This window comes from Panthera uncia (genome assembly GCF_023721935.1).
Source record: "Panthera uncia isolate 11264 chromosome C1 unlocalized genomic scaffold, Puncia_PCG_1.0 HiC_scaffold_4, whole genome shotgun sequence".
NCBI lineage: Eukaryota > Metazoa > Chordata > Mammalia > Carnivora > Felidae > Panthera > Panthera uncia.
In genome coordinates, this window is record NW_026057585.1 from 90,382,758 (window position 1) to 90,408,190 (window position 25,433).

The 25,433-nt window shown below is 51.1% G+C and overlaps 1 protein-coding gene across 7 annotated transcripts in view; it reads left to right on the top strand.

Moving 5' to 3' along the window:
- The first annotated feature begins 1,539 nt into the window (after positions 1-1,539).
- TMCO4 (transmembrane and coiled-coil domains 4) overlaps positions 1,540-25,433 on the top strand; it is a 103,301-nt gene continuing 79,407 nt past the window's right edge. For all 7 annotated transcript variants that reach the window (XR_007454908.1, XR_007454909.1, XR_007454910.1 and 4 more), the window contains exons 1-6: positions 1,540-1,621; positions 6,332-6,411; positions 10,728-10,888; positions 16,202-16,379; positions 22,237-22,411; positions 23,153-23,180. Coding sequence is in view for 4 of the 7 variants with exons in the window: in XM_049617934.1 (XP_049473891.1) it covers positions 16,210-16,379; positions 22,237-22,411; positions 23,153-23,180 (373 nt within the window). In the remaining 3 variants the exon portion in view is untranslated. The remainder of the gene's footprint in view (positions 1,622-6,331; positions 6,412-10,727; positions 10,889-16,201; positions 16,380-22,236; positions 22,412-23,152; positions 23,181-25,433) is intronic.

Consider the following 25,433-nt stretch of genomic DNA (forward strand, 5'->3'; position numbering starts at 1 on the left):
CTCGTCTTTAATGTGGAGTGGTGCCTGGTCCAGCATCCTTCCACACAATCTTGCTGGAAGGGGCCACCAGACGTTGAGCAAAGGGGGGGCTGCCTGAAGGTTTTCTGTTGGCGTCTGCTTCCATATGGTTATTACTATTCCATCTTGCACAAAACCCGCATGATCATGTATAAGCCCCTAAGCCCCTGAAGAGTGCATACCATTGACCCATTTGACCCTCACAAGAGCCCTGTAGGTAGGTAGAGCGGCTCTTCTTAATGATTACTGGCCAGTGGGGCAATGAGGAGCTGGAAGCATAGAGCATTCCACAAGGGGCATGAGTCAACGGCTCTGCCCTGGAAGCTGGTCTCTGACCCTGTCCAGTGCCTTTTCCATTCATGGTATTGGGCTGTCTTCACCAGGAGAAAGAGCTTTGTGGCAATTCTGGCTTTGGCTTTGGCTCCGGCACTCATTAGCTCTACAGCTTCTGCACAGCCTGGACCTGATCCTCAGTTTCCTGTCCTGTAGAATGGGTATGATGAGAATTCACAAGGTTGCCAGAGGAATAAAGAGCAATTCTTGCATTCATTAAATTCTGAACACCTACCAAGTGTCCAGTACAGTCCCCGGGGCTGGGCACACGGCAGAGGACAAGGTAGCCGAGACCCCCTACACTCAGAGTTCTTAAGTTCTAGTGGGGATGACGACAGACAGATTGTCAAATAAATAAACAGGAAAATAAATTAATCCCATACAGTGGTAAGTACTACCATTAAAAGAGAACAGAAGCGGCACCTGGTATGTGATTCTCTGTGCTCAGAACAGTACGTGGCACACAGTAGGTGCTCAGTAAATATTTGTTCAATGACTGAATGTGGCTGGTGGTCAGGGAAGACTCACAGAACTTCCCTGAGTGGAAAGCTAGAAACAGACGCAGGAAAAGGCAGGTCTCTGGGCAGAGCGCCAGGCACAGAAACCCCAAACGGAAAGACCCCGTGACTGGCCCAAACAGCGTTAGACAAACCGAAAGAAGAATCACACAGGCCATCGCTATGTCAATACTCTGTAAATTTCAAAGTGCTGTGTACACATGCAGCAAGGTTGTTTCTGTGGCTGGCTCCTTGATGTCACACGCTTTACTTTTGAAGATGTCCATCCAAGTGCTTTCTGGCCCTCCACTCTGGGACCAAGCCCCAGGCTAGCAGTGTCCGCAAGGTGGAACCTCGAAGGGCCTTCTCTCTGGCCCTGAGGTCCTGCTGTTTCCTGGAAGGCCAACAGACCCACACACCGCGTTTCGCGCTCGGGTTGGCCCGTCACCTCCTGATGCCGGCACCCCTGTCGTAGAGTTGCGACCAAGAGAAAAGGGCTGAGACACTTAGGAGCCTGGATCCCGGCAGGCCGACCCACACACAAGCTCAGGAAGGTCTGCGCAGGCGGCGGCACCACCCGGGCAGGAAGGGCGGGGCCGAGCGGGAGGGGTGGGGCGGGGCCGAGCGTGAAGGGGCGGGGCTGCCGGGAGCTCGTTGCGGCGCCGGCCGCGGAATCGCCCGAGCGGGCGGGGCGGGGCGGGGCGGGGCGGGGCCGAGCGGGCGGGGGGAACCGGAGGAGTCCTTGCCTTTGCCGCCGCTGCCGCCGCCGCCAGGTAAGAAGTACGGGTTCAAGTGGGCCGCGGGTGGAGCTCCCCCACCCCAGGGCCACTCCCCGCGGCTGCCCGCACGAGGGTTGCCCCTGCGTGGCCCGGCCGACCCGGCCCCGCGGGCCTTTGCCCCCCCCCACCCCGCTCTCCGCCCTCGTGGGCGCCAGGCCTCCCGAGGAGTGGCCTCACACTGCTCCCAGCGTTGACTGCAGGTGCCCAGGCTGCCTAGTTGTTGCTTGGTTTCTTTCAGAAGGGAAAGTGCCTCTAGAAATTACGTAGGGCGACAGATGGGGAAACTGAGACCGGGCAGAGCACTCAGGCCATTCCCTGCCTCCCGGCTCAGGGCTATGAGCCCTTAAAGGTCGCCCAGCTCCTCCCTTGGCAAGTGACGACGCTGCTCTGGTCCTGGGAGAGGAAGGAACTTGCCCAAGGTCACACAGGGTCGCGGGCTTTCCCTTGTCGGAAGTGGCCCCTCCACGAACCGGTGAAGAAGGCCTCCGGGCACCCCTGATGTCCTCTCTCCTTGCCCCTGCGGCTTTCTGAGCTCACAGCACACCTTCAAACTGAGAATTCCAAGGTGGGGCTGGGAATTTCTTCTGGAAAAAAGCCCCCAATTACAGATGGGCCATGTTTCTCACCCTGCCACCTGTTGACAGAGTAGGAAAGAAGGACCAGCGCTACTAACTTTTGAGGGGATTTGACAGCTAGATAAACAGGCTGCGAGAGATGACTTCCCCGAGACAGTACCCCTAGGGAGGAGAACATTTTAAAACCTGGGTTACCTGTGCCGGGCACAGAGACAGAGTAGACGTTCACCATGTCCTTTCTCTGGAGCCACAGCTGGGAGTACAGCGGGGCTGGACTCTGGGCCTTGACCTAAGACTAGTGCCTAACACGAAGTAGGAGTGAACGTGTTAGTTCTCTTTTTCCTGACTCAGGGTTTATTTCACTGCAGAAAATATGAAACCCTGTTAAGCTTTAGGGCTATCCATTCATTCATTGGACAGATATTAATTGAGCACCGACTGTGTGCCAGTGTGTAATGTTTAGGCACTGAAAATACAGCAGCGAACAAGGCAAGTGTTGCCCTTGGGGAGTATACTACAAAGAATGGAATAAAATCCTGCTCTTGGGGAGTGGGGGGAGGGTTGGGAGGGCTGAGCAGAGAGGAGAGACCATTGGAATCTTACCAACTGTGAAGTATGTGAAGAGGGCAGAGAGAGACTGAACCTCAGAGCCTCAAACCCTAGTGGGCCTCTATCTAGATGCTCAGCCAGCCTGAGCGTTCTCCCCAACTCCCCAGGGATTTGGTAGGGGGTGGGAAGGTCGGTGGATAGAGAGTGGTCCAACCAACCTCAGAGTCCATAAACCTGGCATTGCCACTCTATAGCTGTGATGTGACCCACCACCTCTGTGAGCCTGTCATTGTTATTCAGCAGGGGTCATAAAAGTGCATAGCGTTGATGATACCACGTCCGAATGCTTCTCAAATGGTAAAGCATGGTCCAAAGTGTGGCCTGTATCAGAGGCCTTGCCAAGTCAGGTGTAAGCAAAGGTGTATTTATTCAGAGGCTCCGGTGTCCCTGTTGGTAACCTGTTACTGCCCTCAGTAGAGAAATGTAAGAAAGAGGCAGAGGTGGGGGTGGCTGACTTCCAGGCGAGGAGGCTCCCTGCCTGGCTCGAGAAACGGAATGTTTGCAACAGTCAGCATTTCAGCCTTTACAACCCTTGCTGTCACATTCCACACACAGGGATTGAACGCCTTCTCTGCCAGGCACTGTTGTAGGGAGCATCAGGGAAACGACACAAAAGCCACTGCCCTGGTGGAGCTTTTTCCGGAGAGACAGACCACAAACAAGTAAACCTGTAATCGATCCATTGTGCATTGGTGACAAATTTGATAAGGAAGTTACGCAGGGTCTGCTGGGAGGGAAGAGGGGTAGGGCCCGCTCTTTTGCTGAGGAGCCTGGGGGGAGAAGCACTGATGTCCTGAGCATTGTCCACTCTGACCCTGACCCTCCTAGGGGAGGAGACTGGCACTTAAGCAAGCAGCTGTTAGACCCGAGAGCAGGTGACAGGCTGGCCAGAGAAAGCGGCCACCTTTCTCTGTCCAGAGGCAGCAGGGTGTCCAGAGGCAGCAGGCCCCAGTTCAGCTGCACAAATCCAGGGAGGCTCATGGCAATCCCTGAGCCCCTTTGATAAAGTGGAGAAGAATTTGGAGTTTGAAGTCACACAGGCCTGTGGGGGTGCATCCAGGCATCGCTATTTGCCAGATGTGTGGCCTTCACCTCGATTGGCCTCAGTTTTCTCATATGTAAAATGGGGACAATGATAGTTTCTTCCTCATAAGGCGGTTGTGAGGCTGAATTGGGCTCATGAGAATAAGCTGGCAGGAAATCTTCGCTGATTTTAGTATTAAACTGTACTTTTGAAAAAGGACATCGTTTGGACACCGAGAGATCGGCATGAGTTGAGGCCCGAGGTGGGCATCCCAGTGTGGGCTAGAAGCCGCAGATAATGCAGTTTGGCTAAGGCCTGGCTGGAAGAAGGGGACTGGAGGAAAATGAAGATGGAAAGACAGGTTAGGTCTGTCCCAGAAGTGCTTGGGCTGGCTGAAAAGCGGGGTGCTAGCCTGTGGTCAGATGGGAACTAGTGAGAGTCATGTAGTTTGGTGGCTTTCAATTTGTGTTTGAAATCTTTTGGGCCACCTCAGGACATCAGCTAGACTAAAGAGAGTGGTGCAGCATCATAGCTGAGACGGCTACCTCTGGGCTAAGGCCCAGGTGCATTTAAATCCCACATTACTTGCCCGGTGACCTTAACCTTCATTTCTCACGGCCTCTCTGTCTCTCTCGTAGATTGGAGATACCTACTTTGTAGGGCTGGTTGGGAGGAAATGAAATGATGTGTGCAAGGGGGTGGCTTACAATTCTTTAAAATTTAATTGTGGGGGCGCCTGGGTGGCTCAGTCGGTTAAGCGGCCGACTTCGGCTCAGGTCATGATCTCGCGGTCCTTGAGTTCGAGCCCCGCGTCGGGCTCTGTGCTGACTGCTCAGAGCCTGGAGCCTGTTTCGGATTCTGTGTCTCCCTCTCTCTCTGACCCTCTCCCATTCATGCTCTGTTTCTCTCTGTCTCAAAAATAAATAAACGTTAAAAAAATTAAAAAAAATAAAAAATAAATAAAATTTAATTGTGATAAAATAACATAAAACTTACCACCTTTAACCATTTTTAAGCGTGCAGGTCAATAGTGTTAAGTATATGCACATAGTCGTGCAACCTATCTCCAGAACTTTTCCACTTGCAAATCTGAAACTCTGGATCCATTAAACCTGTCTAGTTCCCCTTCCCCCAGCCCCTGGCCACCATTCTGCTTTCTGTCTCTATAATTTGGACTAGTCTAGGTACCTCACATTAGTGAAATCATGCAGTATTTGTCTTTCTGTGACTGGCTTATTTCACTTAGCATAATGGCCTCAAGGTTCATCCATGTTGTAATATGTCAGGATTTCCTTCCTTTTTGAAGGCTGAGTAATACTCCGTGGGATCGAGTCCTTTCTTATTGTTGTTCATCCCTTCATCCATTGACGGACTCTTGGGTTACATGCACCTTTTATTTAGCTGCTATGAACATGGGTGTGCAGATGTCTTTGACACCCTGCTTTCATTTCTTTTGAGTGGAAAATACCCAAAGGTGGTATTGTGGATTATTTTACTGTTATAATTTGAAGGTGGGGCATTGAAGGTCCCCACCGTATCTCCCCTCGCCCACCGGACCAGGAGAAGTCCCTGGGGCCCTTTGGGGCCGTTTGAGAACCAGTGGATCGTGTGGATCATTACAAGCTTTGCCTCCCCACCCCCACCTCCTTCCTCGGCAAATGTGCCTCACGTTATATTCTAGTTCCTCCCAAGTAGAGACCACCATTCATTCAACAAATGTTCGTAAGTGCCTACCGTGCTTACGTAAGGGCAGGAAGAGATAGACACTGAGCCGTAAGTGTAAACCAGAAAATGATCTAGTAGGTCAGACGGTGATTCGTGCTGTGGACCAAGTGCAGGCGCCAGGTAAAGAGGATTAGGGTGGAAGGCAGGGACAGGGTGGTCTCACCGAACTGTGAGATTTGAACAGAGACAGGAGGGAGGCGAGAGAGCCGGCCATGCATTTGTCTGCGGGAACAGCATTCCGGGCAGAGGGAACGGGCAAGTGCAAAGGCCTTGAGATGAGAGCGTGCCTGGTGGGCTCCAGGAGCGGCAAGGAGGATGGTGTGGCTGGAGCAGAGCTAGTGAAGGGAGAGGGGGCGGAGGGCAGAGAGGCCAGGGGCCAGGTTGCGTATGGACCAGGCAACACTGGAAGAACTGTCGAGCATGGAAAGGGGATCAGTAGAGGTTTGGAGCAGAGAAGGGACATGAGCTGACTTCAGGGGGAGACGGAGCTCGCTGGCCACTGCGTGGTGGACAGCCAGGGGGGAGAACAGACGGAGCAGGAAACCGGTGGGGAGACTCCCGCTGGGATCCACCTGAGATGATCTCGGCTTGTACCAGGGTGCTAGTCGGGGAGGAATGGGGCGACCACAACGTGGACGAGATGTCATACAACCTGAGTATCTACCCCAGGGGCACGCTGTCACCCTACTCCACCACCTACTGTCCTCTGAGGTGAGATGGGATAGGACCTTTCCCTCTGGGCCAACATCTCTTTTTTCTTCTGGTCTGTAGTGGAATTATTTGAAACCCTCTGGGTTCTTCTGTTGCCATGGAGACCTCCTGAGATGCTACGTTTGCCACTGGCTTCCCACGTAAGTTCCAGATAGAGGTATAGAATGAATGGGTTTCTCTCCTAAAATGCTGGAGGGGATTGGGAGGTGGGGAATGAACTGGAACTGTCTAGAATCCGCCCTTCTAGGATGATCCCAAGAGTGTGTGTGGGCATGAGCTCAGAACTACCATCTTCAGAGTTTCTGGCCTAAGGACGGTGCTGTGGCTCTCTTTGTTGTGAAGAATTTCTTCGGTCACGTGCTTTTCTTCCTCCTTGGCTTCAACACAGTTCATTCCCCAGCCCTCCCGTGATATTGTAGTTTTCCCACTAGTGATGCTTATTTTATTGTACTTCAGTCTCACTCATAAAAACTCAACTGTAACCAGTTAACCAGGAAAAGAAGGAAAGAGAGAGAAAGAGAACACCTTCCCCGCCCTCTCCATACACATGCATCCACATCAAATTTGACCTTGGCGTTCACTGGCTGCTCCAAGCGGAGGAAAAAGTCCATAATGGGCTGGCGTGTAAGAAAAACACAAGAAATCCATCCTTGCATGTGATCTTCTAAAGAAAGGCTCAGGTCATGGAGTTTTAAGGGTGATTTAAAGGACGTCCAAGGATAATATTGATCATACTGGTTTTCTCCTCGGTGCTGACTTTGGAAGTTTTCATCCCCCCCCAAGGAGAAATCCCGCCGTGTTGTTTATAGCGTTAGTTAACGATTATCGGTTGAGTGCCTACTGTGGGTGCATGCAGAGCCGAGGACAGATGTGGAGTGGCTCTCTGCCCTCACTACTGACAAAAATAGCTCAACCAGTTTTTGTTTTTGCTTTTGCTTTTGTTTTTGTTTTTGTTTTTGTTTTTTCGGTGGTAGGTAATGTAGCTGGCTAGATAAAACTCATAATCACAGACCATCATGACAAGGCCCGCTCTGGCATGCCTGTCCGTCCTGGGCCTGGGCTGTGCAGGCTAGCCATGGCTGAGTGTTCACCCCGTGCATTCTCACCATGTATATGTTCTGTCCCTGCCAGTTGGTCAAGTGCAGGTCAAGTGCAGGCCTTTCTCGGAGTTCTTGGTGTCTCCACAGTACCTGAACTAGAAGCTACTCTGTCCATCGGTGACCTCCAAGGCCGTGGGTGCTGCTGGACCAGCTGTGCGCACACTAGGTGGCCCCAGGGCATGGAGTCACCACTGGCCCCGACCAGCAAGGTCTTTTTCTCACTGCAGGAATCCAGCTCTCCCTCTCGAAATCGGTTTAGCTTCTCAGACATACTTGGGCATCTCAGCTCAACTTGGACCGGATCCTGATGCTAAATCAGACCAAGGGGGAGAGTCCCCTGTGAGGACCAGTGTATACAGTTCAAGGGTACATCTCCCAGCCCCACCACACTCCCTCAGTGAGCTGGGGAGCTGCCACCACACTCCCTCAGCTGGCATAGTTGGGGGACCCAACCCATGCAAGTGGACAGTCCGTAGGGTTGGGACCAGGGGCTCCTCCATCACAACAAACTGGGTAGATGGGTCACGCTACCCCCTGTCCATCTTGTTGATTACAAGACCTGTTTATTGGTCAACGGAATGGGACTTAACTGGGACCTCAGCCCCGTGGGCTTGGTGGGCCACATGAGACCAGGGCTTTCTGAGGTAAAGCACTCCTCTTCTGGGGCAAGAGCAACGTTGTTTTTAATTAAAAAAAATTTCGGGGGGCGCCTGGGTGGCTCGGTTGGTGAAGCCTCTGACCTCGGCTCAGGTCATGATCTCACCGCGTGTGAGTTCGAGCCCTGCATCGGGCTCTGTCTTGACAGCTCAGAGCCTGGAGCCTGCTTTGGATTTTGTCTCTCTTTCTCTCCCTCCCTCTCTCTCTCTCTCTCTCTTTCTCTCTGCCCCTTCTCTGCTCACACTCCCTCTCTGGCTCTCAAAAAAATGAATAAATGTTAAAAAAAAAAAAATTTGCTTTTCTTTTCAGGGCTCCTGAGTGGCTCTGTTGGTTAAGCATCTAACTCTCGATTTCAGCTCAGGTTAAGATCTCACGGTCGTGGGATCGAGCCCCACGTCGGGCTCAGTGCGAAATCTGCTTGGAATTTTCTCTCTCCCTCTCTCTCTGCCCCTCCCCAACTTGCATACACACTCTCTCGCTCTCTCTCAGAATAAATAAATAAACTTAGAAATACAAAAATTGTTTTCTTTATGAAAGCATCAATATGCTCAGGACAGAAAATGTCAAAAATACAGAAAAATAGAACAAAACCCAATAAGTTCTAGTCCCACAACCCTGCCACCAAGAGATAGTGACCTGACAGCAAGGAGCCCGACGCGGGGCTCGATCTCATGAAAGGCAAGAGCAGAAAACAAGAGCTGGACGCTTAACTGACTGAGCCACCCAGGCGCCCCTCCTAGTGATCTTTTTGTTCTGTGAAACTGTTTTAAAAAACATACCTGGAAGGTCGCGGGGGGTGGCTCAGTCGGTTAAGCAGCCAACTTTGGCTCGAGTCGTGATCTCATGATTCATGGGTTCAAGCCCTGCATCAGGCAGGCTCTGTGCTGACAGCGCGGAGCCTGGAGCCTGCTTCGGATTCTGTGTCTCCCTGTCTCTCTGCCCCTCCCCTGCTCGTGCTCGCTCTCTCTCTCTCTGTCTCCTCAAAAATTTTTAAAAAACAAAAAACATACCTGGAATCATTTTGTATATCCAGTGATGTACTGTTAACCACCTCTTTGGAAAATAAAATCCATCATTTGTAGCATCTGCCAATTTCTGTAGTAGAAATACTCCCACTGTGGCCCATCTCAGGCTGCCAGTGACCTGTTGAATCAGCTCTCCCCAGCCAGTATGAATAAGCCTGTGTCAGCAACCCATGTTATAAGTTAAAATCACGTCCTGGGGTGCCTGGGTGGCTCAGTCGGTTGAGTGTCCGACTTCAGCTCGGGTCATGATCTCGTGGTTTGTGAGCTTGAGCCCCGCGTCGGGCTCTGTGCTGACAGCTCGGAGCCTGGAGCCGGCTTCGGATTCTGGGTCTCCCTCTCTCTCTGCCCCTAACCCGCTCGCATTCTGTCTCTGTCTCTTTCAGAAATAAATAAACATTAAAAAAATAGAAAATAAAAATAAATAAAATCATGTCCTTTTTTTGGATCATAAAATCAACACATTACTGAAAATTCACAAAACATAATTAATAAAGAAAAACAATTAAGATGATCCAGAATCCAAGAGCCCCCTGCTTCGATTAGAGACAGCCACCGTTGCCATCCTGATAGGAGTCCTAACAGTCTCCACTCTCTGGACAGATACACGTACCAGATATGCATTTCTTCAGAATGCAAAAGCAACACATATGTATGGCAGAAAAGCCTCAGCTATCTCACCTTTCATGGAGAATTTGAGAGACTATTTCCAGCCATTTTGTCTCCTCTGCATTTTTTAACATGGTTGGACTCACAGCTTGAATCTCGTAGTTTGTAGGCATGGTGAAGGCACTTTGCCATGCCCCATAGGAAGGGCATCTCCAGGAGAAGGACGTTATCCCTGATAATTCCTTAAAAAGGATTAAAGAGGTGGGGCGCTTGAGTGGCTCAGTCGGTTAAGCGTCCAACTCTTGATTTCAGCTCAGGGCATGATCTCATGGTTCGTGAGTTCGAGCCCCACCTTGGGCTCTGTGCTGACAGTGCAGAGCCTGCTTGAGATTCTCTCTTCCCTCTCTCTCTGCCTCTGCCCCGCTCACTCTCTCGCTCTCTCTCCCCCAAAATAAATAAATAAACTTAAAAATTTTGTAAGGATTAAAGAGGCAGAAAATCATACTCTGGTTCTTTGGCATGGAAAATGGCCAGTAGGAGGAAGCGCAGATTATCTGAGGTGGTGGGGAACCCTGGGTAATTCCAGATGCTTGGTTGGCCCCCCTGCCCCATCTCCCCTGCTCATCTGATGCTCCAGCAAAGAATAAGAACAGGAGCACCTTTGGGGGAGAATTAGCAGGAAAATACGGCTCTTGCTTAAGCCTAAAAGCTAGTTCATTCATTCATTCCTGCAACAGCTATTTTCTGAGCACTCCCTCCGTGGCCGGTATGTGCTCAGGGCACAAGGTACAGCTATGAAGGAGATGCGGTGCCTGCCAGCTACTGCCAGGCTAATCGTGGAGCTGGGCGCTGCGACCACATCTCAAGTTAGGAGAAGTCAGAACAGGGATATTAAATGAGACAACAAATGCACGAGCCCAGGGGAAATGCCAGGGCTGTGCTCAGTGATGGCCGCTGCCTGCCGTCCAGCAGAGAAAAGTATCCCAGGTAGGGGAACCTACTGGGGCAAAGGCCCAGAGGACAAAGCATTAGCTAACAGATGCCTCTTTCTCTCTCCTCCTCCTCCAGATCCCACACCCTATGGACCCACAGGCTGGTTTTTCTGGTTTGCTCCCCCACAGGGCAATTTGCATATTTCTCCAAGAACCTTCAGGAAGCTGAGCAGCCTGTTTCCAGACTTGGAGAGAGGAGAGGCCAGGGGAAGCCAGCAACTGTTTTCTGAAATCTGGGTGCGTGTTATTTAAGGTTTCTTTTTCCTCAAACCCTCACCATTATTTAAAATTGTCTTATTGTAAATATGAGTTTACTTACTGTCTGTCTCCTTCCCTGGAATATATCTCCATGATGGAGGGCTGTTGTCTGTCTGTCTTAGTCTCCGCTGTTTGCATAGCGTGTAGGATGACGCCTTCCATGTAATAGGTGCCGATATGTATTTATTAAATTAATTGCTTCTTGACCTTTTGGCCAAGATCAAACGTATATTTATTAAATGAACTAGTTCTGGGTGCCTGGGTGGCTCATTCGGTTAAGCATCCGACTCTTGATTTCAGCTCAAGTCATGATCTCACGGTTCATGGGTTCGAGCCCTGTATCAGGCTCTGCACTGACATTGCGGAGTCTGCTTGGGATTCTCTCTCTCTCCCTCGGTCTCTGCCATTCTCTCTCTCTTCGCTCGCTGTCAAAAATAAATAAATAAAAGAATGAACTGGTTAATTTGGGGTAAGGTGAACATTTGCTTTTAATTTACTTGGAACTTAAGGTTTTTGCCATGCTATAGAGACATCCCGCTGCTTTTTAAAAAGTTCTTTATCTTAAAATAATTACAATCTCACAGGCAAAATATTAGTACCAAGACATCCACCCATACCCTAACTCAGCTCCCCGCCCCCACGGCCACTGCCTTCACAATGAAGTCTGACCGGGCATCTTTTTGGTTCTTCAAAAGCATCTTCCCTCTAGGGGCGCCTGGGTGGCTCAGTCGGTAAGCATCCGACTTCAGCTCAGGTCATGATCTCGCGGTTCATGAGTTCGAGCCGCACATCGGGCTCTGTGCAGACAGCTCAGAGCCTGGAGCCTGCTTCTGTCTCTGTGTCTCCCTCTCTCTCTGCTGCTCCCCCACTCACACTCTGTCTCTCTCTCTCAAAAAATAAATAAACATTAAAAGAAAAAAAAATTTTAAAGCATCTTCTCTCTTGTACCTCTGGGCCTTGACACGTGCTGTCCCCTGTGCCCAGAACATGCTCTTGCTGTCGACCTCACCCCTGTCTGACCGGTACCTTCTCTCGGAAGCCGGTTCTGGGTGGCAGGCCCCTGTTTGTATCCCTCCACCCGTGTTGCCCTTACGTTTATCCTGCTGGTTTGTCATCGTCTGTTCACTTGTCTGTCTCTACCACCGCACGGCTTCCTCTACGGAGTACCCTCTCCTATCCACCCGCCCGGCTGTCGCCCTTGCGTCCCGCAGGCCTCCGCTAGAGCGGTCCCTTTCAACTGCACACCGTCGTCACCCCCTCCTGCCACATCACTTCGCGTCCCCCTCATCCGGATGCTTCTTCCCCGGTGATCCCTTCGTGGATCCGACCGTCGACCCGACTGTGACTCTAGTTCTGCCACTTACCAGCCACATGATCTTGGGCAAGTTACTTAGATTATTATTATATATTGCTGGATTGCTGCCTGTGTCCCACCAGAACGCAAGCAGGGCATTTGTCAGTTTGTCACCTGATCTGTCCCAAGGCCCGGACCAGGGTGTCACACATCACGTTCCCTTCTTCACTCACCCAGCACATATTTATCGAATGCCTGCAATATTCCACAGCCTGTTCAGAGAGCTAGAAGCATGGCAGTAAAAAAGAAAGAAAAAACAAAACAACCAGGGGCCTCCCTCAAGCGTATGTTCTATTGGGATACATGGGTAAATAAATAATTTGCATTGTATATTATTTAAGACGGGAGTAAGTATAAAGCTAGAACAGGGTGCTAGGGTAGAAGGGCAGGAGTACTTGAGCCTGAGAGGTCAGGGAGGGCCTCTCAGAGGAGGTGACATTCAGGCTGAGGCAGAATGATGTGAAGGTCAGAGGAAGAGTGTCCCAGGCAGGGGAACGGCAGGTGTAAAGGCCTGGAGGGGGGACCAGCTTGCATATTTGCAAGCACATCGATGGCCAGCCAGTGTGGCCGTGGTGTAGTGAGCAGGCCGGGTTGGGGGGCGTGAGATGAGTCCAGGGCCAGGCAAGGGCCACCCTAAGGGGATTAGTGTGCGTCCTGGTGTGAGGGGACGCCTTTGGAGACCTTTAAGCGGGCGAGTGACATGATTGGTATATATGACAAAAGGGCCACTCCAGCTGCTGTGTAGAGAAGGGATTATAGGACATCAAGAGTGTATCTTGTTGAATGAATGAGGCAGTTTGACGTGATCGGAGCTTTTTTGTGCCCCAAGCTCATCCCCTCTCCCCTGTGGATAGAGACAGGCCAGCTCGTGCTTCTCTGACTGGAAGGCTGTTTATTCTTGAACTGAGAACTAACGTGGGGCCCTCCAAGTACCAGCCCGATAAAATACCACCTTGGGCTCTTCTGGGTGAGAGGCACAATTACCACGGCCTCTGAATGGAGTGGATTAAACCACTAAGCCTGCCACATCATGGCTGGGCGCTGCCCCGCCCCTTCGCTTGTGACTTCTTGTCCCCTTTGTCCACCACCGCGGTCTGGGCTGATCCTGTGAGCCAGGGAGATCTGCTGCGAACCTCAAACTTGGGTTTCTGGAGCAACCATTGGAGGCCAGTCTTGCTGGGTGACACTGACCACGGTCTTAACCTCTCTGGGCCTCGGTTCCTTCATCTGAAACAAGGGAAGAAGGATCCCTGTGCATACGTAGAGGAAAGAACCCAGGGTTTGGAGCCAGAAGTCTGGGGCGACTTTCTTTACTTAGTTACTGTGTAATTTTGGGAAAAGCCCTTGGCCTCTCTGAGCCTGTTTCTCAGCTACAGGAGGGAATCCTAATAGCTCATGTCCTTCTTAACCGTACATAGTAGTTGTGAGATTTAAGTGCATTGTAAAGTGCTTTGCAAACTATTATGTTTCTACACAAGTTGACTTGTTGCTTCAGGGTTACTTTAAAAAACTAACGAAATATTTAGTTTCACAGACTTTTTAATATTTAATATTGCACGGACTTTTAATAACTCCTCTGTAGAAGTAATATTTTGAGGATAAAATTGTTTTTTAAGTTTATTTATTTATTTTGAGAGAAAGCGCGCGCATACAAATGGGGAAGGGGTAGAGAAAGAGGGAGACAGCAGAGCCCGAGGTGGGTCTTGAACTTACGAACCGCGAGATCATGACCTGAGCCGAAGTCGGACACTTAACCGACTAAGCCACTCAGGCACCCCTGAGGATAAACATTTTTATTGCTCAGCTGGAGAAGAATGCATTTATGGGCCAAAGGCTGTGCTGAGTGTGGGTATTAGACTTGATATCTCTTGGCAGTTGTGATGAGTATTTAAACAGAGGTAGTGGCCAAGAGCTCTGGCTTTGGGCTCCAGTCTGCAATTTACTGGCTGGGTGACCCGGACTCATTTACTTCTCCTCTGAGCCTGGACATTATGGTGATGCCTGGGCTCATAGAGTTAGCCAAGACTGAACATGTTAACGTTGCAGCCCCAGGGCCTGGCCCCCAGCAACAGGCACGTAATGTTAGCTCTTGCCGTTATCTATACACCTTGCTGTGTGCCGGGCACCGTGCTGAGCATTTCAGTGATTTGTTTGTTGACTTTTTTAATGCATTTATTTTCTTAACAGACATTTATGTGGCATGGGCCCTTTGGCAGGCTTTGTGCTAAGTGCTTTACAAATACTAACCTACATGGCTATGTCATTTACTGCTAACACAGTTCCTCCAGGCAGATAATGTTATAGTCCCATCGGCAGGTGAAGAAATGTGAGTGCAGAGAGGTTGAGCTGCCCAGGGCTCCATATCTATCGGATGGAGGTGCTTGGATTCGTGCCCAGGTTTGTCTGGTTCTGAGCCTGCATTCATATCCACAGTGCCCTGTGGTCGAGGCGGGTTCCCTTCCTGGTATCCACTCCCAGGACCCCTCCTGCCCCTTGAATGCCTGGCTTGGCTTGGTTTGTTCCCTCCCCTGCCTTCTCTGCTTCCCCTTCTGCCCCTGGGAAGGAAGGAAAGAATAAAAGGAGGGGGGAAAGGAGACCTCCTCCCCTCCCTTCTTTCCTTCCTTTCATTAAAGCATAACATACACAGAGTGCACAAATCTTAAGCATACAGCTTGATAAGTTTTTAAACGTATTCATACGTATACATGTAATCAGCACTGGGTGATGGAGAAGATTTCCATCACCCGGAAGCCTCACTGTGCCCCTTCTGAGCCAATACTTATGGCTTGCCATGGGCAACCTCTCTTCTGTCTTCTTTTACCTTAGACTGGGAAGGTATGGAATGAACTCAGTTCCGCAGATAAGTGTATCTGTTTTTGTTTTTTTGTTTTTTTGTTTTTTTTTTTAATTTTTTTTTTCAACGTTTTTTTTTATTTATTTTTGGGACAGAGAGAGACAGAGCATGAACGGGGGAGGGGCAGAGAGAGAGGGAGACACAGAATCAGAAACAGGCTCCAGGCTCCGAGCCATCAGCCCAGAGCCTGACGCGGGGCTCGAACTCACAGACCGCGAGATCGTGACCTGGCTGAAGTCGGACGCTTAACCGACTGCTCCACCCAGGCGCCCCTAAGTGTATCTGTTTATCATTGTGTCTGTGAGGCTCACTCCTATTGTTGTGGTTAGCCAGGCTTCATTCTTTTTCATTGTTTTGTAATATTCCCTGCTACAAATATGGCAAAGTTACCCATTCCGCTGTGGACAAACATGTGGCTTGCTTCCAGCTTGCAACTATTATGAATGAAGCTTCTATGAGCATTCATGTACATGCCCTGTGGTGGACAAAAGCCCTCATTTCTCAGGAGTAGAATTGCTGGGGTATAGAATTGCGTATAAAACACGTTTAGCTCTAATGATAAAGTCAAACCAGTTTCCAAGAGGTTGTACCATGAATACTCTCATCAGTCGTGTGTCCAAGTTCCGTGTGTCCCTTGTGCTCACCAACACTTAGGATTGTCAGGCTTTTAATTTTGGCCATTCTGATGAGTGAGTAGCAGCGTCTTGGAGTTTTAATTTCATTTCTCTGATGACTAATGGTGTTGAACACCTCTTCGTGTGCTTATTGGGCCATTGGATATCTTTTTATGAAGTGCCTGTTCAAGTCTTTTGCCAGTTTTTAAATTTGCCTCATTTCTATTTCACCATGACTTGTAAGAGTTGTTTATATACTAAGGATACAAATCGTTTGTTGATACACATACTGAAAATATCTTCCCCCGGTCCATGGTGTGTGTTTTCACTCTCTCGAAGATGATGAAGGCCTATTTATCAGTCTTTTCTTTCATGATGGGTAGTTGTTGTGTCCATTTAAGTAACTTTGGCCTAACCCCTCACCCCCGTTTGCGTTTTTCACTGAGATTTTTTTTTTTTTTTTCCTGCAGGGCTGGAAATGGCCACGTGCAACAGTTCAAGTGAGGGGCTGCCTCCGGTGGCCGAGCCAGCCGTGGAGGGGGAGCCTCATCTGCCCGTGGGCCGGGAGCTGGCTGAGGCCAACCGCTTTGCCTATGCCGCCCTCTGTGGCATCTCCCTGTCCCAGCTATTTCCAGAACCTGAGCAAAGGTGAGTGCCTTTGTCCTTACAGAGGAAATGTCATGCTTCCTTGGGGAGGCAGTTACTGACAGCCAAGCCACCTGCCGGGTATTACTGGCAAAGAGGAGAAAGTCATTGCCCTTTCCTCGAAGGAGCTCACAGTCTAGAGGATTAGATAGCCTTCCTTCAGTACTCACTCATTCATACCTTCACCAGGCATTTTCTGGGCACCTACTTTGCGCCAGGCATGATCTGGAGTACATGGAAGGAATACGCAAATAAGATGGACAAGGCCGATGCTGTCCCTGCCCATGAACGGGACACAGCCTAATGGAGAAAAGATGCTTATTCATGCATGCAGCGTGCCTTCGTTGAGCACCTACTCTGTGCTGGGTGTCGTGCTAGGCCCTGTGGAGAAAACAAGCAAGGCCTGGCTCCTATCCTCTAGGGGCTTATGGTCTGGGATGGGGGAAGGCACCCAAATAACTGACTACCATTATACTAGACAGATGGGGTAAGTGCCCGGATGAGTTCAAACCAGGTGTCATAGGAACAAAAGATTGATGGGTTTAATGACAACATTAGTATCTGTTGTCGCTGGTATCTAGGACGGATGTGTTTAGCAGAGCTGTGAAAAGCCTCCAAGCCTTTGAGGGTTCTTGGGGAAGAGAGTTTAGAGGCAAGACGAGGGGGCGTAGAGAGGCAGACGGAGTGGTCCAGGGCCTGGAGCCTGCTTTAGGATTCTGTGTCTCCCCAGGGCTGTGACCAGGGGGTAGGCGTGGGGGGGGGGGCGCACACAGGTAAGACTTTCCTTGGGGAGAATGGAGTTGACTCAGGGACAGGTTGGATGCTGTGGATGGGGCAGGGGGAGGAGCTGTCTATGGCCCCAAAGTTCGAGGTGGAGGGTGGGGCTAGAAGGACAGAAATACCATCACCGAGAGGGGAAGCGACAGATGAGGGCAGGAAATGACAGGAGATTTTTTGCATCTGCAGTATTTTCAGGACTTCCTCCCCAAAGGTCCCCCGTGAGTAAACTTCCCCATGCTTTAGGTCTTAGCTGGGTTTTTATTTGTTTTGTTTGTTTTTTATCTTCATCTGTCCCGCTGAATACTTGAGCACAGCCCTCTACTTGGGGGGCACCTCTGGGACCCTCCCCACACCCTAGACCAGGGTGTTTCTCCAGCCACATGTTCAGCGACCCAGCCCTGCGACCACCACGCTCTTCCCATACCCACCACCCCTCCAGTTTGGGCTCTTGGAGGGCGGGGTCTGCCTGGTTCACCTGTAAGTCCCCAGAGCCTCCCATACAGGTTGGTGTAGCTGACAAGCCAGTACACAGTGGGGAGAACTTTGTGTACTTTGTTCACACCAGCAGATGTTCATGGGGCGCCCGGGTGGCTTAGTCAGTTAAGCATCCAGCTTTGGCTTAGATCAGGATCTCTCAGTTCGTGAGTTCGAGCCCTGTATCAGGCTCTGTGCTGACAGCTCGGAGCCTGGAGCCTGCTTCGGACTCTGTGTCTCCTCTCTCTGCCCCTCTCCTGCTCGTGCTCTGTCTCTTTCTCTCTCAAAAATAAATAAACACTTAAAAGAAAAAGTTAGGGGCACCTAGGTGGTTCAGTCAACTGAGCGTCCGACTTCGGCTCAGGTCATGATCTCATGGTTCGTGGGCTCAAGCCCCACATCGGGCTCTGTGCTGACCGCTCAGAGCCTGGAACCTGCTTCCGATTCTGTCTCCTTCTCTCTCTGCCCCTCCCCTGCTCATACTCTGTCTCTCTCTCTCAAAAATGAATAAACATTAAAAAAATTTTTTAATAAAAAAATAAAATAAAATAATGTTTAAAAATTTTTTAAAATTAAAAAAAATTTTTAATTAAAAAGACATTTGTTTTAAAGTTTTTACAAACCCCACAAATGTTCATGAGCCTGCACTGTGTGCCAGGCCTGTGCTGGGCACCACCTAGGATGGCACATGGAGAAGTGAGTTATCATCCTGTGTGCCCCCAGCCCCCCAAACACACACACATCCAGGTACCACTTTAAGCACACATGCTTTTGCCTGGCCAGAAGCACTTGCCCTGGGGTATTTCCTTTCTGAAAGTTTACAATCCAGTTGTCAGTTCATTCCATGAGATCTCTGTTTTCTTAGGCCTAAAACACATTTTAAAAATGACTTCAGTCATTTTACAACTCAGCTATACTTGTTGATTTCAGTAATCTTTTTCCTTTTAAGTTTATTTATTTATTCTGAGTGAGAGAGAGAGAGCGCGCACCCAAGCAGGTGAGGGGCAGACAGAAGGAGAGACAGAATCTCAGGCAGGCTCTGAGCCATCAGCACAGAGCCCCACTCGGGGCTTGAGCTCAGGAATCATGAGATCATGACTTGAGCCGAGATCAAAAGTCAGGTGCCCAACCAACTGAGCCACCCGAGGTGCCCCAGTTTCAGTAATCTTTAGAAAAACACTCTGGATTTTTTTGTCACGTGGGACATAAAAGCAAGCCTTTTTAATGTATTTATTATCTGAGCCATAAACATCACAGATAATATTCCCTAAAATTAACTCTGTTTATTAAGCATGGAGAAATTAATGGGGTAGAGTAGGGGACCACAAACGTTTTCTGTAAAGGGCCAGGTATTTTAGGCTTGCGAGCCACGTAGCTGCTGTGGCCGTCACTCAATTTTGCTGCCATAGCCTGGTAGGAGCCAGGAACAGCATGTAAAGGATAAGTGTGGCTGTATTCCAATAAAACTTCATTTACAAGAGCAGGGCCAGCTTTGGCCCACGTGGGTAGTTTGCCGGCCCCTGGTGCTGGAGCTTTGGACTCATCGTGAGAAACGCTGGATTCCTGTTGAGGCTTTGTCTCGATATGGCATTGAACCTCTGCGGCCCACGTGCTCCATCCGTGGGGAAGGCGGGGAGGGGGTGGCGCAGGATGCAAGGGGACGTTTGATGCACCTGCCCAGCCAGTGCCCAGAGCTTGGCGAGTGCCCGGGAATATAATCCCTGGACAGGGGCAGTCTCTGCGGTGGTTAAACACGGCCCCTGGTGTCATGGAGATGGGGGTTTGAACCCTAGAGCTGTCATGTCACCTCTCTGGGTCTAGGTTTCCTGATCTCTGGACTGGAGTAAAAACATGTCCGTCCCTGGTAAGGGTATGGCGAGAAGTAAATGAGTCGGTGTGTAGAAGGCGCTTACCTAGCGCAGGGACTGACGGATGGTTCCTCTGTGATTGTCTTTTGTGATCACGGTTGCTGCTGATATCACACATTTCGATAAACCAACAACCACATTAGAAGCGATTACCAAAACCCCACTGATCTAAACGCTGTTTGTTGTTTAATCAATGGCTGTGCTGCCGCTTTACGACCATATTTATTCATTTGTTCCTTTAAAGAAACACACGCATAGCGCTTTATACGGGCCAGCTATTGTTCTGAGCACAAGGCCAAATGTTAACTTACTTAATCCAGTCGGCCACCCTGTGAAATGGGTTTCGTCATTATCGCCACCATTCTATAGACCAAGAAACTGAGGCACACGGAGGTTGAGTAACTGGTCCAAGATGACACAGCCAGTGACAGAGCTGAGATTTGAACCAGAGGCTGTGCTCTCTACGCCTCCACTCTTATTAGGAGATGCTTGTCTACATCCAAGACTTTCTTGTTGGACACAGGGCCAGGCCCTGCTTAGTTTACTCCGAAGGAATGTTTAGTTCACTACGTCGTTTCCTGCCTCCATACACACCCATGTAACCACCCCCGGGGTTATCCCAGTAGATTGCAGTCGGGTAAATTATAATTGTAGTAGCAATAGCTAGCATTTATTGAAGGGTTATCAGGTGCCAGGCCCTATTACGATGTCACTTAATCTTTCTATCCGATCTCTGAGGCACATCCGCATTTTATAGCAGAGGAAAATGAAGCTAAGAGAAGTGAAGTCAGGACATGAACCCAGCCGCTGAGGGAGCCAGGACTCCCCGGGCACCGGACTTCAGAGCCTGACTCTGAAACCTGTTCTCCACTGCCTCCCTTGGCCACGTTATAACCAAAGCAGTGAGGCCAGCTGACATGACTTGAGGATCTCCTACATGCCAGGCCCTGCTCTGGATGCTTCGTATGTATCATCTCATTGAGTCCTCAAACAACTTAATGAAGTTGATCTCAGGGCGCCTGGATGGCTCAGTCGGTTGAGCGTCCGACTTCGGCTCAAGTTATGATCTCTCAGTCCGTGAGTTCAAGCCCCACGTCAGGCTCCGTGCTGACAGCTCAGAGCCTGGAGCCTGCTTGGATTCTGGGTCTCCCTCTCTCTCTGCCCCTCCCCCACTCTCTTTCTCTCTCTCTCTCTCACACACACACACAAAGTAAATAAACATTAAACAAATTTGAAGTTGGTCTCTTAAACCCATTTGCAGATAGGGAAACTGGGGCAAGAGGAGGTCAGTTTACTTGGCACGGTGCCACATTACTCAGATGTCCCTTCGGGAATGGCCTCCTCCCGCCACTGCTGAGACAGGGCTGCCCGCACGGCCGGGGCTGCCTCGGCTGAGGAGAGCCGTCTTGCCCACACTTCTGCCCCCTTCCTGGGCAGCCCTCTTCCAGTGATGGCCTGATGGGGTGGGCATGGAAAGTCCCCACTGGGGGCAGCCCTGAAGGGTCTCCTATCTCCCTGCAGGGTTGGCTGAGGCTTCTGTTGAGGCTGCAGTGCAGCTTGGCCTGGCGGCCAGTCTTGCTTCCTGGAGACTGAACCATAACACTGTCAGGGCAGGATTGTAGCTGGCCCACAGCGACCTCTCCACTGGGCTTGGGCACTGGCGGCTCTAGGGAGGGAGTGGGTGGGCTGCCTGGGATCCATGGGGGCCCCCCCGAGGTTGCCCACACCACCAGGGAGCTCAATTTGTTTTGGGGAGACCTGATTCCACCCTGGCCCCGTCAGAACCCAGGGTGCAGAAGCCAGCATGAGGAGCCCCAGGGTAGTGTGGTCGAGGCAGGCTGGGACGTGGGTTTGCAAAGAGACTTGGCCTCTAGGCCTCAGCCTTTTTTTTCTGGACTGGTGGACTCACCTCCTAATTGACCCTCTGCTCCGGGGGCCCCCCATCCCCCCACCTAGTTCACCACGGTCACTGCGAGGAACGTTGGTGGCTTTGAAGCAAAGCCTGATGTGGACTCTGTCCCAGTCTCCCAAATGCTGTGTGCTTCCCACAGCTCAGGGGTCCCTTTCCTCCTGGGGTCCTCCAGGGGTCCATCACCTGCCCAGGGACTCCTGTGGGACTAAAGCAAACGACGGCCATGGGCACCATGGGGGGAAAGACCCTTCCTGTGCGCTTACCTGCTCCTGCGGTGGCCGACTTCTTTCCTGAAAGCATGTCCTCAGTGATTTCCGACAGCAGCAAATCAAATCACCTGTAGGATGCCTTTTCTAGCCGCTTCTAGCAGCTGCCCCTCACCTCTGCAGGTGGGTCTGGGCACTGCCTCTCTGGACACATGGGGCTCCATTCCTGCCTCTGGCCTGGCCTGTGGCAGGGCACGAGGGTGTGTGAGTCACGTACGTGTCTGTGAGCTTCTTCCCTGAGGCGGGGGTGCCTTGTTCCTCTGATTCCTCAATCCCCCGGCACAGGCCGGGCGCAGGGCACCTGTCAGTAACTGCTCATTACCCTCCTTCCTGTGGTTCATCAGCTGCTTTGGTGAAAGTTCTGGTGGGAGAAGAAGCTAAGATCCACATCACCTGAAATTAAGTTTCTGGCTCTCTGTCTCCTTCCGTGGGTCGCGGTCACCGTGGTTTTTGTACAAGCTGGCTGTTCACACCCGTGAACGCATCTCACCCGAACTTCCCAGTGGCCTCATGAGACGTGTTCTGGGAGCCCTGGGATCTAAGCCATGTCTGTCTTACAGCTCCTTCTGCACGGAGTTTGTGGCGGGCCTGGTGAAGTGGCTGGAGTTGCCTGGAGCCGTCTTGCCAACCATGACCGCTTTTGCCAACGGCCTGGGAGGCGAAGGAGCAGACGTGTTTGCTGCCATTTTATTGAAGGACCCCATCTTGAAGGACGACCCATTGGTGATCATTCAGGTACACCCACCACCCAGGGGGTGCAGCTGGCTGCGGGGGAAAGAACAAATGATTTCCTTTCAGAGTCAGCCTAGAAATCGCTTCTAGTGGGGTGGGGTCATTGAAAGCTAAAACAGTTCGTCGTAATATCACAGGATGATGATCAGAGCTAATAGTAAGTTACCGTTACTGAGTATTTACCGTGGCTTTAATTTCATACTTAAACAGTGCTTATTATGTGCTAGCACCTTACAAATATTAGCCCATTTAATTCTGCAAGCCACTTTATGAGTTAGAGTACGTGATCATCCCCATTTTATGAATGGGAAAACTGAGGCACCGAGAGGTTAAGTAACTTGTTCAGGGTCATGCGGCTTGACAGGTGGCTCAGCCGGGACTTGAACCTTGGCAGTCTGACCCCAGAGTCCGGGCTCCTGAGTGCTAAGCTGTGGTGCCTCTTTTTGGAAGCAGGAGCTCTGCTCTGTGCCCTTGGGTATGTCACTCAACCTGCTCAGGGTGCAGTTACAGCAGGCAGCTTATGACGCGGGCTGTTGTCGAATCAGTGGGTTTCCCTCCTTGAAAGTCTTACCCATTTCTTTCTTTATTTTCCTACCTGTGTGGCTGGCTCACCACTAGAACACTGGGCAGAGATATTTTGTCGGTCTCGTTCCCCCACTTGGTAGAAGTCAGTAAGTGCTGTTCAAACAAGCAGGCTAGTTACATATCGAACGTATTGCTAATTCCTGTCCCCTTTTCCCCCAGGACCTTCTGAGCTTCTCCCTCCAGGATGGTGAGTTGATTTTCTAAGTTCTGTATGTTTGGGGTGCTCATCTCCACCCTTGGCCAGGAAAGCCAGTGACAGGTGTTGCGACCTGTGGACCTACCCCCCCGCCCCCACCGTGGTCTTTTGGTGCAGGGAAGGAAAGGGACCCTTGTGTAATGGGGGAGCCAGTAAACACTTTGTGCCAGACATTGTGCTCGATAGTTATTTCTCAAGGCCCCATAGTTTTACCTCCTAAGTAGCTCTTGGGTCTGGTCCCTTCGCTGTCTCCACCTGCCATCCCAGCCCCAGCCGCCATTGCCCCTTCCTGGCATCCTCACTGGTCTTCCTGCCTCCATTCCAGTCAGCACTTTGTTCTCACGCTGCAACTCAGTGATCTTTCCAGATGCACGTGGGACCACACGCGGCTCCCACTGCCCTCAGGAGCGTGGCCCCCAGCCTACCCCGCCTCATCTCTCAGCACACCTGTCCCCCCTCTCCACAGCGGCCTCCCCAAGCGCCTGTGCTTCCTGCACCGTGGACTTTGCACATGCCCTTCCCTGCTCCTCTTATCCAGTTACTCCTACCTTGCCCTCAACCCTCCACTCAGGCATCTATTCTCTGGGGAAGCCTCTGCCCCCACTCCCTCACCCCCACCCTCCGTCTGGGATGCTCCTCCCAGCACCACGTGGCCACAGCTGCAGTTGAATGGTTACATGATTCTTTGCAGACTTCTCCTCCGGACCATAAGTGCCAGGCAGGCAGAACCACATCTGGTTTCCTTCACCACGTATTTCTAGTACCTAACATAGCACCTGGAACATAATACATGCTCAGTAGCTATCTGTTGAATGAATTAATGAGATAGATCTTACTGCCCCGTTTTGTGGATGAGGAAGTCGGCTCAGAGAGGTTAAGTGATTTACCCAAAGCTGCACAGCAAGTGGCTGTGTGGGATTCTACCTGCTTTCTTTCCTGGGGCTGTCATGACAAATTACCGTAAACTGGGCAGCTTGAAGCTGCAGAAATGTGTTCTCGCACAGCTCTGGTGGCCCGAATTCTGAAAGCAAGGTGTCAAGCAGGGTCTTGTTCCCTCTGAAGGCTGTTGGGGGACTCCTTCTTGCTTCTTTCAGATTCTGCTAGCTCCCGGTGTTCCTCCGCCTGTGGCCGTATCTCTCTGGTCTCTGCCTTCATTGTCCCGTGGCTTCCTCCTCCCTTTCCTCTCCTCTCCTCGCCTCCTGTAAGGACGTTGTACAGGTTGTCCTCTTCTGGAGATCTTTAACGTAATTATATCTGCAAAGATCCTTTTTCCAAATAAGGTCACGTTCCCAGGTGTCAGGGCGTGGATGTATCTTTTGGGGTCACCATTCAACCCCCGCAGCACCCAGGGTGCTCTCCATCAAACGCCTGGGCTGCCTCGTGAGCAGCCCCCTGCCCCCGTAGCTCCGCATCAGATTCTCCCCACCACCTCCTCTCTGCCCGGGCTCCCCTGTTACTGTGTGTGCGGCTTCTTCTGTTTCCTGAGCTGGCGAGGGGTTTTGGCACAAAGACCTCCGATGTTTATTCTGACGGCAAGCAGGGAGGAGGAACAGAGAATGACCGGTGAAATCCCAACAACCTCCAGACCATCACATGGGGCAAAATTTTGCTGGAAAAATTACAGAAAATTACATTAAAAAGGTACATAGGGAAAGTGGCACCAACTTCCCGTTGGGGCCCTGGCTCGTGGGGAGGGGAGGGTGGGAGGAGGAAGAAGAATGGAATCACGAGAACAGCATGTGCAGGAACACGGGAGGAAAGAGCACACGGGAGAAGGTCACTGGGGGCAGGAGCCCAGCGGGCAGGGCTTTGAGCCACCTTGGCGGCTGAGCTGGGGAAGACAGCAGGGTGCATTTCCCCTGGGCAGACTTTAGGAGGCGTCCCCATCGGCCAGGCGTGAGGAAACGTGGCCTCAGCGAGGGCAGCCGAGATTCTGGGGTGAAGGGCTGCCCCAGGAGTCATTCTGATGGAGAGACAGCAGAATGGCTGACAGACCAGATAGAGGGAATGCAGGAGAGCGACCAGGAGTGACGTCTCGTCTCTGGAATTCTGGCTGCCCGATGCCGGTTGCCTGCGTGTTCGGATCCAGCTGGGGAATCCTGGTGTGTGTCTTAAGTGACGCTTTCAGGCACAGTGGCGGTCAGGGACCCTAAGAGAGTAGGGAGCCTACACAAGCCCGACGCGACAGGTCACAGAAGCTGGTTTCTCACACACGCTTGCAACTAAAGCTTTGTTCAGTGCAAG